Source organism: Chinchilla lanigera, unplaced genomic scaffold (assembly GCF_000276665.1).
Source record: "Chinchilla lanigera isolate Chin_1 unplaced genomic scaffold, ChiLan1.0 scaffold00105, whole genome shotgun sequence".
In the NCBI taxonomy this organism is placed as follows: domain Eukaryota; kingdom Metazoa; phylum Chordata; class Mammalia; order Rodentia; family Chinchillidae; genus Chinchilla; species Chinchilla lanigera.
In genome coordinates, this window is record NW_004955506.1 from 6,573,990 (window position 1) to 6,586,200 (window position 12,211).

At 43.6% G+C, this 12,211-nt stretch overlaps 2 protein-coding genes across 5 annotated transcripts in view; one reads left to right on the forward strand and one right to left on the reverse strand.

Annotated features, from left to right (window-relative positions):
- The window catches only part of Sap30bp (SAP30 binding protein), a 39,125-nt gene extending 38,424 nt beyond the window's left edge, over nucleotides 1-701 (reverse strand). For 2 of the 3 annotated variants that reach the window (XM_013505977.1, XM_005407492.2), the window contains exon 1: nucleotides 544-698. In XM_013505977.1, coding sequence (XP_013361431.1) covers nucleotides 544-649 — 106 coding nt within the window. In that variant the 5' untranslated portion in view covers nucleotides 650-698. Of the gene's footprint in view, nucleotides 1-543 lie in introns of all 3 variants that reach the window. The other variant, XM_005407493.2, reaches the window with a different exon arrangement.
- Nucleotides 702-812: 111 nt separating this feature from the next.
- The window catches only part of Recql5 (RecQ helicase-like 5), a 37,962-nt gene continuing 26,563 nt past the window's right edge, over nucleotides 813-12,211 (forward strand). For both annotated transcript variants that reach the window (XM_005407490.2, XM_005407491.2), the window contains exons 1-6: nucleotides 813-1,545; nucleotides 2,520-2,641; nucleotides 4,138-4,656; nucleotides 5,125-5,227; nucleotides 5,746-5,857; nucleotides 7,498-7,660. In XM_005407490.2, the coding sequence (XP_005407547.1) occupies nucleotides 1,419-1,545; nucleotides 2,520-2,641; nucleotides 4,138-4,656; nucleotides 5,125-5,227; nucleotides 5,746-5,857; nucleotides 7,498-7,660 (1,146 nt within the window). In that variant the 5' untranslated portion in view covers nucleotides 813-1,418. The remainder of the gene's footprint in view (nucleotides 1,546-2,519; nucleotides 2,642-4,137; nucleotides 4,657-5,124; nucleotides 5,228-5,745; nucleotides 5,858-7,497; nucleotides 7,661-12,211) is intronic.

Here is a 12,211-nt window from a genome sequence, read left to right on the forward strand (position 1 = left end):
ATTACAGATGTGCTACACCACGCCGGGCTACTGATGGGTTTTAAAAATTCACAGAGTAACAAAATGACCTAAAAGCCTTCAATAACTTACAAATGTCCATAGTCTATCCCAGACGTACAGAATTACTCACTTTGAAGAACAAGCCAGAAGCTCCAAGATGTGTTTAGGACACGTTCCAAATTAAAAGTTACCAATTTACTAAGACAAACCTTATCATCCATCACATATGTTCTACTCATCTCTCTTCCCCATCAAACAACTAGGTGAAGGGAATAGGGAGCGACGCTCCAATAGTGAATACCTATCCTCTAGTCCATCAGCTTCTCAAGAAGTTTTAGCAGAAAAAGAAACACAGGGAGAAGACTCCTTCTTACTACAAATCCTCTAGTATTCTATCTAAACCAGGATGACCTCGACTGCGCTTCGGTTCTGGGACCCGATACGTGGGACACAATGAACATCTCTTTCTCGGCACTACGATAAGGGAGCATCATCCTGGGCAGACATTCGATTCCCTTTTCCAGCTTTCCACTCGAGCCTCACCAGTCGCGCTGCCGACAGCCTCAACTCCAGTCTCACCATCAGACTCGGGCTCTGAATCTTCAGCGTAAACTGCCAAAGACGACAGCACATTCCTCTTCCCCGCCATTTTATATCCCACAGCCCCGGCGTGGCTCACACATATGACTCAAGAGGGTGACTTCTGCACCGAAAGGCAACTTCTTCCGGATCTCAGGAGGCCCAAACAGGAAACTGAAGACCAATCAAAACGGCCGTTTTTGAGTTTGGCCCGCCTCTCGGGCAACGTCATCTTTGCGCGACGAATAGAAGGTTGTGTGGGTTTTTCCTGACTGGAGTTTCCAGCAGTTTGGCTTCTGAGCCCAGGGTGTTGTATAGGGACCTTGGCGTAGTGGCAGGACCAGGGGACCGCAGCGGCTGGGCCAGAGTCCTTTCTCGGGCAGCCCGCGGCCGGCTGTGGTATCTTGGGAGCGAAGAGTCGTCGGTAGTGAAGAGAGAGAACTGGATCCGGGGCTCAAGAGGAAGGAGAGTGAAGGGATTGGGATTGATGGGGACGGTCGTCGTGACTGCGCGTGTAGAAGCTGGATCTTAGAACAACGATTCTATGTTCTCTAAACTATCCCGGAGATATTTGTGTTTCTTCTCGTGATCTGATTTCTAACTGTGCTATACTGTATAGCCTTGGATAGCTCAGTTTTTATTAATCACTCAGGAATATATGCTTGAGGCAATTCCTCTGCAGCTTTACTACTTGAAACAAAATATATTGCTATAGTGCAATGTAGCAGATTTATATTTGCAGAAGAAAAATTAAGCTGTATTTAAATAGCAAAACAGAGGGTTCTGGTGCCAGTCTTTACTACCTTTGCTTTAACTTTTGGCCACTGCTTTTCGCTAAGATGAGCACCCACCCTTCCACTCCCTCTGACCCTGAGCGGCGAGTCCGGAGCGCGCTGAAGAAGGTCTTTGGGTTTGACTCTTTTAAGACGCCTTTACAGGAGAGGGCGACCATGGCTGTAGTAAAAGGTAACATTATCAAACTCCCTGCCTTTAAATTTCTGTTGGCTGTACCATAGCAGTGCGGCAGAACCTCTCTTCCTACCTTCTCACCCTCGGTCCATAACTGGTTTTGGAAATCTTTTAGACTTGTCAACCAAAGCTTGCTTTTTTAATTTTTGGTACTGGGGATTAAATTGAGGACCTTCTCACTGAGTTTCACCCCCAGTCCTTCTTTTATGTTGAGACTGGGTCTAAATTGCCAAGTTGCCCAGAGTGAGGTTGAACCTGAGATCCTTTTTCATACTCCCAGAGTGCTGGGATTGCAGTTGTGTGCTGTCGGCCCTGCTAAACTTGGTGTTTTGATGGCAGAACCACTCAGCTATTCTGGGTCTTATTTTTCATAGCCAGATCCACAAATTGTCTTTGTAAGGGTTCCTAGATTCTCGTTTTTCTTTGTTTCTGTATGGGCAGTAGTGGGGGTGGCCGTTAATAGTCTAACCTACCCATTGACCTAGGTGGTCCCCTTAATGGAGATTGAGTTGCCTGGATCCCAGATAGGGAAAGAAGTAGCAGTATTTTAAACTGGACATATGGTGGTGACCATTGAAGCTTGTTCAGAAGGGAGCAGCCGTATAATATTAGTGATAGGTTTATAAACAAAAGACCTCTAAGTGATGTCCTTGCCTGTCTACACAGATGTGCCCACTCCCTAGTAGTATTCTGCGTTCATGGCTGTTTCATTCAATCACCCATCTTCTACAGACTCAGACATCTTACCCTTGTTTTTACTGCCATTACCAGAAGTAGTTTGCACACATTTCCGAATCTCCGTTTCCCTTTCCTTTTCATGTAAAGGATGGGAAGGAAATTAACATGATAGTGAGACCCTCTGAAGTGCCAGACACTGTCAGGTCCTTTTCTTACATTCTCATTTAATTTTCAGCAACTTTAATGAAAAGGCAAGAAGCAGTGAGATGTTATCTTCTTGTATTTTTTTGCAGGTGACAAGGATGTCTTTGTGTGTATGCCCACGGGGGCTGGAAAATCCCTTTGCTATCAGCTGCCTGCGCTGTTGGCCAAAGGCATCACCATTGTAATCTCTCCTCTCCTTGCGTTGATTCAGGTGAGGGTTAGGGGAATGAAGATAGTAGCCCAAAAAGATGATGGGAAGGCTTTTTTAAAATCTCCTTTATTTGGTCTTTGCCTTTCTCTTTGCTCTGATTTGTCTTTGTGACCCTCTATGATAGATGTTTGAATTGCCCAAATGTAGGTTTTTTCACTAGTGTGTATCACTTTGTGGTTCATGAATGAGTCTTCTGTGCTTTGATCACCTGACATTCCTTACCCTCCTTTGTTGTTTTTTGTCCAGAGAAGTATGGAACAGTATCTGTACGTAAACACACTTGCTCTTATGTGTACACGCATGTGCACTCATGATGTTAGAAGATACAAGTGGATGGATAGCTAAATTGAAATGCAGAGTCCCTGGTGACTTTTTTTTTTTTTTTTGCTTTTCTTCCGGTACCAGGAATCGAACTCACTACCTTGCACTTGGCAGGCAGGCACTGTGCTGCTGAGCTAAATCCCCAGCCCCCCTTGGTGACTTGTTTTATTTGGCAAGGGAGCAGGTACAGGAACAGAGATACGAGAAATTGTTTGAGATCTTACTAACATCTGCTCTGCCTATATTTAGTGCCTGCAGATGGGCTTATAGAATTAGAATTGAGGAAGTACTGATGCTGATCAGACCCTCAGGTACAGACAAATTTCAACATACAAGGGGGACGGGGAAGAGTTTGCCTCCAGTGGACTTACTGGGCTACTTCTGTGGTTGGCTGGCTTTTATTTGCTATCAAGAAGTGCAGGGGGAGGGATAGCACTTGGTTCATAGAACAATAACTTAGAAAATGGGTGAATAAGGATTAAGTTAATGAGGAACCAGATTTTCTGTAAACCCAAATGCCTGTATTCTGACAGCTGTCCATAGCAGATGCTATCTTGCTTCATGAGTTGGAGTTATTAGCATTCTACCCATGGCTGGGAGCTGGGACCTGGGGGCACGTGGCCTTAGTATACCTCCCTGTTTCTGAAGTAAGGTCACACTGACCTCAAAACTGTGTGTGTGGGTTAAGTCACATAGTTGGGCTCCCATAATCTATCACATAGGCTGGTCCCTGAAAAGGAAATATGGCCATGTGGTTAAGACCTCAGGAAAAAAGGTAGACTGATGGGGAACAACAGTTAATAGTGAATGCTAACTATAGATCTTAAGCTTTGTGCTAAGTGCTTCATATACCACTTTTGAGATGTAAAGTTTCATTTAACTGTTGCCACAATTCTGTTTGTTACTATATTTATAGTAGGTTGTGAGAAAACTGAGTCTTGGGTTAAACAGCCAGCAAGCCCATGGCAATTAAGTGAGCAGAAGTAGGTCCAGGTTTGACTCCAGAGCCTGTTCTCTTAATGAACTACATCACTTTCCATAAAGAGAAGACACCTAAGAGGGTGGGAGGAAGACTTTTCATGACTGGGCAATCTCTCAGGGAGTGGCAATGACATTTAGCGCTGGGTCTTAAGAGTCAGGTATACCCCTCTGGGCTTATCCTCTTCTGTTCTCAGGATCAGGTGGACCACTTGCTCGCCCTGAAGGTACAAGTGAGTTCTCTGAGCTCGAAGCTATCAGTGCAGGAGAAGAAGGAGCTGCTCTCAGACCTAGAGCGAGAAAAGCCACAGACCAAGCTTCTGTACATCACCCCAGAGATGGCCGCTTCCTCTTCCTTCCAGCCCATCCTGAGTTCCCTCGTGTCCCGCCACCTGCTTTCTTACTTGGTGGTGGATGAAGCTCACTGTGTTTCCCAGTGGGGGCATGACTTCCGTCCCGACTACTTGCGTCTAGGTGCCCTGCGCTCCCGCCTGGCACATGCCCCGTGTGTGGCTTTGACTGCCACAGCCACCCCACAAGTGCAGGAGGATGTGTTTGCTGCGCTGCATTTGAAGAAACCAGTTGCTACTTTTAAGACTCCCTGCTTCCGGGCCAACCTCTTCTATGATGTGCAGTTCAAGGAACTGATTTCTGATCCTTATGGGAACCTGAAGGACTTCTGCCTTAAAGCTCTTGGACAGAAGACTCATAAAGGGGTGAGTAAAGGTGGGAGGTGGTGGCTGGTTGGCTGGCAAGGTACTCTCTAGCATAAACATGATACTAGTTTTGGAAGACCTTTGGTTTTCCTAGCTTCATTACCTAGGTTTACTCAAACTTATACACAAAGAGAATTGTCTTTCATTACCTGGCATTGTCCTCTTCACTGGGGTACCTTTGTCCTGTATCCTTGCATGAAAGGCAAGCAGGCAGTTTCTGTGTGTGAGCCCTTTGGAGACCTGTATAGGGTTTTCAGAGACAAGGCAGAGGCGTTAAAGAGGTTAGATTTGAAGCTGCTTTGGTCCTGCTTTTTACAAAGTGGCAGAGCTCTGCTGAGTGACTGCCTCAGAGGAGATTGGGAAGTTGACAAGAGGAAGTACAGAGCTTCTTTTAAAACAGGCCATGTGGTAGTAGGCTAATTGTTCTCCCTTGCCATGCTTGTTTTCTTCTCACATCTCCCTGTTCAGTTGTCTGGCTGCGGCATTGTCTACTGCAGAACTAGAGAGGCTTGTGAACAGCTGGCCATAGAGCTCAGTAGCAGAGGTGTGAATGCCAAGGCTTATCACGCAGGTAAGGCCTCATGGTCCTTTTCACTCTTGGAGGCCACTTGGCGGTCTCTTGTGGAGCCTGGATAATCAAGTGGCCCATTATCTTTTTCCAGATACTCCTGTAGAGCTTAAATGATTAACTAAAATCAACAAAAAGGAGGCTAGACATGAGTGAGGGCTAGAATGATAGTTGTGACTCCTCAGTTCTTTTTCCCACTCTGTGCCCACCCAATAGCAGGTGATGAGTTTTTATACACCTAAGTATTACAAAAAGCCAGGTTGGAAGAGCACAAGCTTTGGAGGCTAATGGACTTGAGTTTTAATTTTGGCTTTAACGTTTACTGAATACTCTGTGCTTCACATGGGCTACTAGCTGAGGCTCCATGAGGGTAAGTGCCCAGCCCAAGGGCATACAGCTGGGAATAGAGGGGCTCAGGGTGTGTGTAAAGTGCCCAGTATAGTGTCAAACCTAATAGAAACCCCAGAGGGTAAACTCATGGGGAATGTGAGTTCCCTTTTCCACCTTCCCTTCCTTTCCAGGGCTGAAGGCTTCTGATAGGACACAAGTGCAGAATGAGTGGATGGAGGAGAAGGTCCCTGTAATTGTTGCAACCATCAGTTTTGGGATGGGAGTAGACAAAGCCAATGTCAGGTGAGCTCTGGTTCTTGCCTTACCTTCTGATTGGGTCCTGGCTCAAGGGTTGCCTAGTGCTCTGCACACAGCACCGTGTCCTCTGTCTAGTGCTAGAGGAGAGAGAGGCTCCAGAAGAGAGTCCCCAGTACACAGCTCCAATGCTGACAGTTTCTATGTGGCCTGCTCCCAGGTGACTGCACAGCACAGTTCTGCCGTCCCCAAGGAAGGGGGTAGCAGCCAGGTGTGGTAGCGCATGCCTGCAATCCCAGCAGTCATGAGACCCTGTCAAAAAAACAAGAAAAAAATTGGGAGGATCTTATTACTGACCTTCTTACTGTCATCCTTGTTTCTCCCTGTTGACAGTCTGGAAAAGTGTGGGTTTATCCCAGCCTGCTAGCCCTGCTTTGGCAACTGTCACGACGTCTTTTACCTCTAACCATGGTCTTGTCATGCTTCACAGTGACCCTGGGTAGGAATGTGTCAGTACACTACATTGAAAGAGTACATGTGACTTTTTTTATTTTTTTATTCTATTTATTTATTTTTTTGAGACAGGGTCTCACTGTGTAGCTCAGGCTGGCCTTGAGTTCACTGTGTAGTCCAGGCTGCCCTTGAACTCATGGTGCTCCTTTTACCTCAGCTTCCTGAGTACTGGGATTACAAACATGTGCCATCATGACCAGCTAAGAATATAACAAATCAAATCGCTTTGTTTTTTTGTTTTTTTCTCCGGTGCGGGAACCGAACTCACGACCTTGCGCTTACTAGGCAGGCGCTTTGCCGCTGAGCTAAATCCCCAGCCCTAGCTAAGAATATAGACTTTGGAATCAGAGTTGAACTGTGGCCAGCTGTGACATATTAGGAGCCAGTTTCAAAATCAGACACCTTTAGGCTCAAATCCTAGCTCTAATGCCCCATTACTGTGTGACCTTATACAAATGTATAAGGAATCTAGACATGAATGAGGGGTAGAATGACAGTTGTAACTCCTGAGTTCTTTATACAAATGTGTAAGGTCACACAGTAATGAGCTGGGCGTGGTGGCTCATGCCTATAATCCCAGCATTTGGGAAACTGAGGCAGGAGGATTGCCGTGAATTCAAGGCCAGCCTGGACTATGTAGTGAGACCTTGTCTCAAAAACAAACAAACAAACAGACAGAAAAACAAATGTACCTTTCTGAATCTTAAGCTCATCCATAGAGCGGGCTTTTTTAAAGTCTAGTGTTTATTCCATTGGAATTAACACTAAAGTCCAGTTATTCCACTGCTATAAGTTTTATGGGTTCCCCATATATGCTGGAGTTGCCCTCTGTTTTTTCTTTTTTTTTTTCTGGTACCGGGAATTGAACTCACAACCTTGCGCTTGCCAGGCAGGTGCTGTGCCGCTGAGTTAAATCCCCAGGCCCTGGAGTTGTCCTCTGAACTCCTGCAGCGGCCTCTAGGCTGGGCAGCTTCATGGCAGGCAGGCTTGCCAGTGGGCCACAAGAATATGAGCCAGCTTACTCCAGCATCTTTTCTCTTTCTCCCTGAGTGTTAGCCTCCCTGTGCCTGGCCACTGTGAAGAAAGCCCTGCTTTACTGACATAGAAGTACTCCTCCACAGCATACTCAGCTCTTCTTCTATATCTCACACTGCTTGTCCTTTCGGCTCCTACAGATTTGTTGCCCACTGGAATATTGCCAAGTCGATGGCTGGGTACTACCAGGAGTCTGGCCGGGCCGGCAGGGATGGGAAGCCTTCTTGGTGTCGTCTCTATTACTCTCGGAATGACCGGGACCAGGTCAGCTACCTAATCAGGAAGGAAATAGCAAAACTCCAGGTAAGTCCTGGGCAGTAGAAACCCTGTCTGTCTGACCCTCTGACTCTCCAGTTTCATGTGGCTATTTTCAAGTGTAGATGGAGCGTCTGTAAGTTTAGAGAGGGTAGCCCTGGCCTGCAAGGTAGGAAGTAGTGTGCAGGGTGCATAGGCAGCTGGAATGAATTAGGCTAGACTTTTTTCTTTTTTCAGCACTGGAGATTAAACTCAGGGCTTTTTTACTGAGCTGCTTCCCCAGTTCCTTAACCCCTTTTTTTGAGACAGGGTAAGTTGCCCATGCTGGTCTTGAACTCCTGTGTAGCTCAGGTTGGCTTTGAGTTCACTATGTAGCTCAGGCTGGTCTTAAACTCATGGTGCAACTCTTACCTCAGGCTTCTGAGTGCTGGGATTGCAAATATGCTATCATGACCCGCTTGAACTGATCTTCCTGCCTCAGCCTCCCAGAGTACTGGAATTATAGGCATATGCTACCACTTTTGGCTGATTTATTTTCTTTGTAAACATTAAATTACCTGAATATCATTTATGTATCACTAACTTACATAGTTAAGATCAATCCTGCCTTGTTTTAGTGAGCATTATTGTGTATTTTCCCATTGTTGTACATTGTGAAGTACTGGGGATTGAACCCAGAACCTCACCTGTGCTTGGCAAGTGCTCCACTGCTCCGCTATAGCCCTGGACCTTATTTCTGTTTTAATCTTTAAAACAATTAAAAAAAATTTATTAGTACATGTTTGCAGTACATAATGATTACATTCATCATGAGAACTTGGTACATGTACGAAACGCAGCTTATTTATTTTTTAACTTTCCTTTCCCTTAAAAAGGGAACGTAAAGGAAATATAAATAGTGTTGTGTATAAGGAAATATAAACAAAATGAAAGCCAGGCGTGGTGGCACATGCCTGTAATCCCAGCACTCGAGAGGCAGAGGGAGGAGGATTGTTGTAAGTTCGAGACCAGCCTGGGCTACAGAGTGAGCTCAAGGCCAGCCTGAGCTGCATAGCAAGACCCTGTCTAAAAAAAAAAAAAAAAGACAAAAAAAAGAAAAACAAAAAAAACCCTCAACAAAATGAAAAACTGAGTCCATATTAGGGAAGATATTTGCATTATATAAATTTATTGGCTATTTAGAGACTCCTATGGGTAAATAAGAAAAGCCAAAGAACAGCATGGTGGCACATGTTTGTAATTCCAGCTACTTAAGAGGTTAAGGGAGGAGGAGTGTAAGTTTGAGGTTAGCCTGAGCAATTTGTGAGAGTCTGTCTCAAAATAAAAAGAGAAAAGACTGTAGTGTAGTGTAGTGTAGTATAGTGTAGTATAGCTAGTGTCTAGCATGTGTTCCATTCTCAGCACTGAAGAAAGGAGAAGATAAAAAGGCAAACAACCACATCATACAAAGTAGGAATAGGCATTTTCACAGAAGAGGAAGCTAGGATATTTAATCATTATATCAACAGGTGCTCACCGTCACGTAGATATCAGAGACATGCAAATTAGATAATGAGAAATCCTTTCATACCTACAAAATTGGCAAAATTGTTCAACATATTTATAATCATTGTGTTAAGAACTGGGGACCAGGCACAGTGGTATGCACCTATAATCCCAGCTATGTGGGAGGTCATGACAGTATCATCTGAGGCCAGCATGGGCAGCAGACGGAGACAATGTCTCAAAAAAGTTTTTTTAATAAGAAAATTTAGTCTATTGTATAATCAAGGACAAGTTACTTTTATAGTAAAAAATTTAAAGCCCCCAAAGCTCTCTTTAAAAAAAGAAATATTTTGTTGTTTTGAGACAGAGTCTTGCTACATAGTTCACACTGGTTTTGAACTCACTATATAGCCCAAGCTGGTCTCCAACTCATGGTGATCCTCCTGCCTCAGTCTCCTGAGTTCTGGGTGATCACACTCAGCTAGAAATCTTTTACTATATTAAAAGGTTTTAATATATTACACATGACAAATTGACAAATTGTATGATAAATTGTATGATAAACAAATTGTATGATAAAATTGACAAATTGTATGATAAAAATCATAAAACCAATAGGTAAAGGTAAACACAGTTTTAGGAAAATATTTTAATGTAGAGGTCAAGCAGATGGCTATACGTGAGAACAAACAGAGAAGTTTTACCAATTGACAAAAAAGCCCAAAGGCTGTGAAAGGCAGAGGATACAAGAAAAAGCTCCCATGGCAGGTGCAGAGATGTATGTCTGGAATCCCAGCTACTTCAGAGACAGGAGGATCATTAGTTACCTAGGCCATCTTGGGTAACTTAAGTGAGGCCTTGCCTCAAAAATAAAATATTTTTAAAGAGATAGGGGTGTAGCTCAGTGTTCCCAGGGGTCACTCTCCAGTACTGCAAGAAAACAAGAACAACAACAGCAAAAAACCCTCATCCAAATGCATGTTGAAAGATGCTGTAATTAATAGTAATCAGATAAATGCAAATTAAGGTACGATGATGTGCATGTAAACAACCTCTAGCATTTTGTCAGGAGGAAAATGAAATGTTAACTATCATTTTAGGGGAAGCAATTTAACAACTTCGTTTTTTTTTGAGACATGGTCTCACTATGTAGTGCAGGCTGGCCTTGAACTCGCTTTTGTAGCCCAGCCTGGCCTTGAACTCACAGTGATCCTCCTGCCTCAGCCTCCTGAGTGCTGGAATTATGAGCATGCCCCACCATGCCTAGCTAACGACTGTCACATTTTATTATTATTATTTTTTTGTAGTAGTGGGTGTAGAACTCAAGGTCTCATGCATGCTAGGCAAATGTTCTACCATTGTACTATGTCCCCTACCCTTTACTGCATTTTAAAATACAGGTGCACTTTGGTCCAGATATCCTATTTCTGAGACCAAATTCCATGAAATAAAAGTCCCAATGCATAAGTTTATGTTGAGGAATTGTTTGGGAGAATTGTTCATAGTGATAGGAAATAAGAAATAAGCTGGATGTCTATCCATGAGGAGTGAGTGAAGAAATCACGGTGCATTGCTCACCATGGGGTGAGAGGCATAACCCAGGGCTAAGGAAGGATCCTATGTCGTTTTTAAAAAATTTATGTTTATTACTATTTGACATTGTAGATTTGCTTATTCTTTGTCTCTTTCATTGAAATGCAAGCTCCATGAGCAGAGACCTTTTGTTATCTGTGTCTGTAATGTCTAGATCAGTGCTAGGGACATAACTAGTGCTTAATAAACTGTTGTTGAGTGAATGAGAGAAGGATGACTCGGGAGAGAAATTGAAATAAAGGATTGGAAATGAAGGAGGGTTTCATGGACCAAGAATGATAATTTGCCTTGACTTAAAGGAGTATGATTAACTCATCTCTTTGATCTCAGTTTTAAGATAGACAAGAAGATTTTCGTAGGGTGATTGAGTGAAAGGTATTTATTTGGGACTTCCTAACAGTGAATTACAAGAGTGGACACTGGATTGATCATTGAGACAATTTCAGATCACTTGAGATGAAGACACAGTAAGTGTCTGTAGAGAGAATGCTTGTGATCTAGGAAGGATTGAGAATCAAGAGAACAACTGTTTTCCACATTGTAATACTGGGAAAAAGGCAACAATGAAACAGAACTTTCAGTTTCCAAGTGATTTCCAGCATACAGTTTTCCATTGTCCACCAGTTAGCTATAAAGGTAGAATAAATACATTTTTAGATACAGGGTTTCCCTACCCCCCAAAAATCCTCTGGTGCATCATGTCTTGGAGGCTATGAAAAGATGCTGTCCTCCATAAAGAGACAGCAGACCTAGAGAAAGAGGTGGAGATGAAACTCAGGAGCAAGACAAAGGGAAAGGCCCAGGATGATGTCCAGCAGTAGTCAGAAAGATAGTTGGGCACAGGCCTGGAAAAAAAGTGGTCCAGATTGAACTGGGGGACAGAGGCTGTCAGAAGGAAGTTTCCAAAAGTCAGAGTGGAACCTGATATCTTTGGCTTTTACTGAAATGAATTCTTGCTGGGCACGGTGGTGCGTGCTTCTAATCCCAGCTACTTGGGAGGCTGAGTCAGGAGAAAAACAAGTTGGAGCCCAGCCGGGCAACTTAGTGACTTAGCAAGACCTTGTCTCAAAATAAAAATTAAAAAAGGGCTAGAGATAGGGCTTAGTGTAGAGGCACTGGCTTCAATCCCTCATGCTACAAAAAAAAAAAAAAATTCTTTACTATGTCAGAACATTTGAGGGTGAATTACTGACACCCTGAAAATCTTAAGCAAATGGAAGAAACAAAGCAGCTATTACGTTTAGAGGAAACAAAGTTGTACAAGAGAGGACGTGGTCATGGGAAATGTAATTGTGGTATAGCTTGAAGCAATGTTGATGTAATCATAAGGAGGAAAATATTGTTTTAACATGAAATTGCAACTTAAACATGTTGGGAGATGGACGTAGAGTACCTATGAATATTTGTGAGTGTTAGAGGGGGAATGTGTGTGTGTGTGTGTGTGTGTGTGTGTGTGCATGTGTATTATTGTATTGGGGATTGAATCCAGGAAGTGCTGAGCTATATCCCCAACCCTTTTTA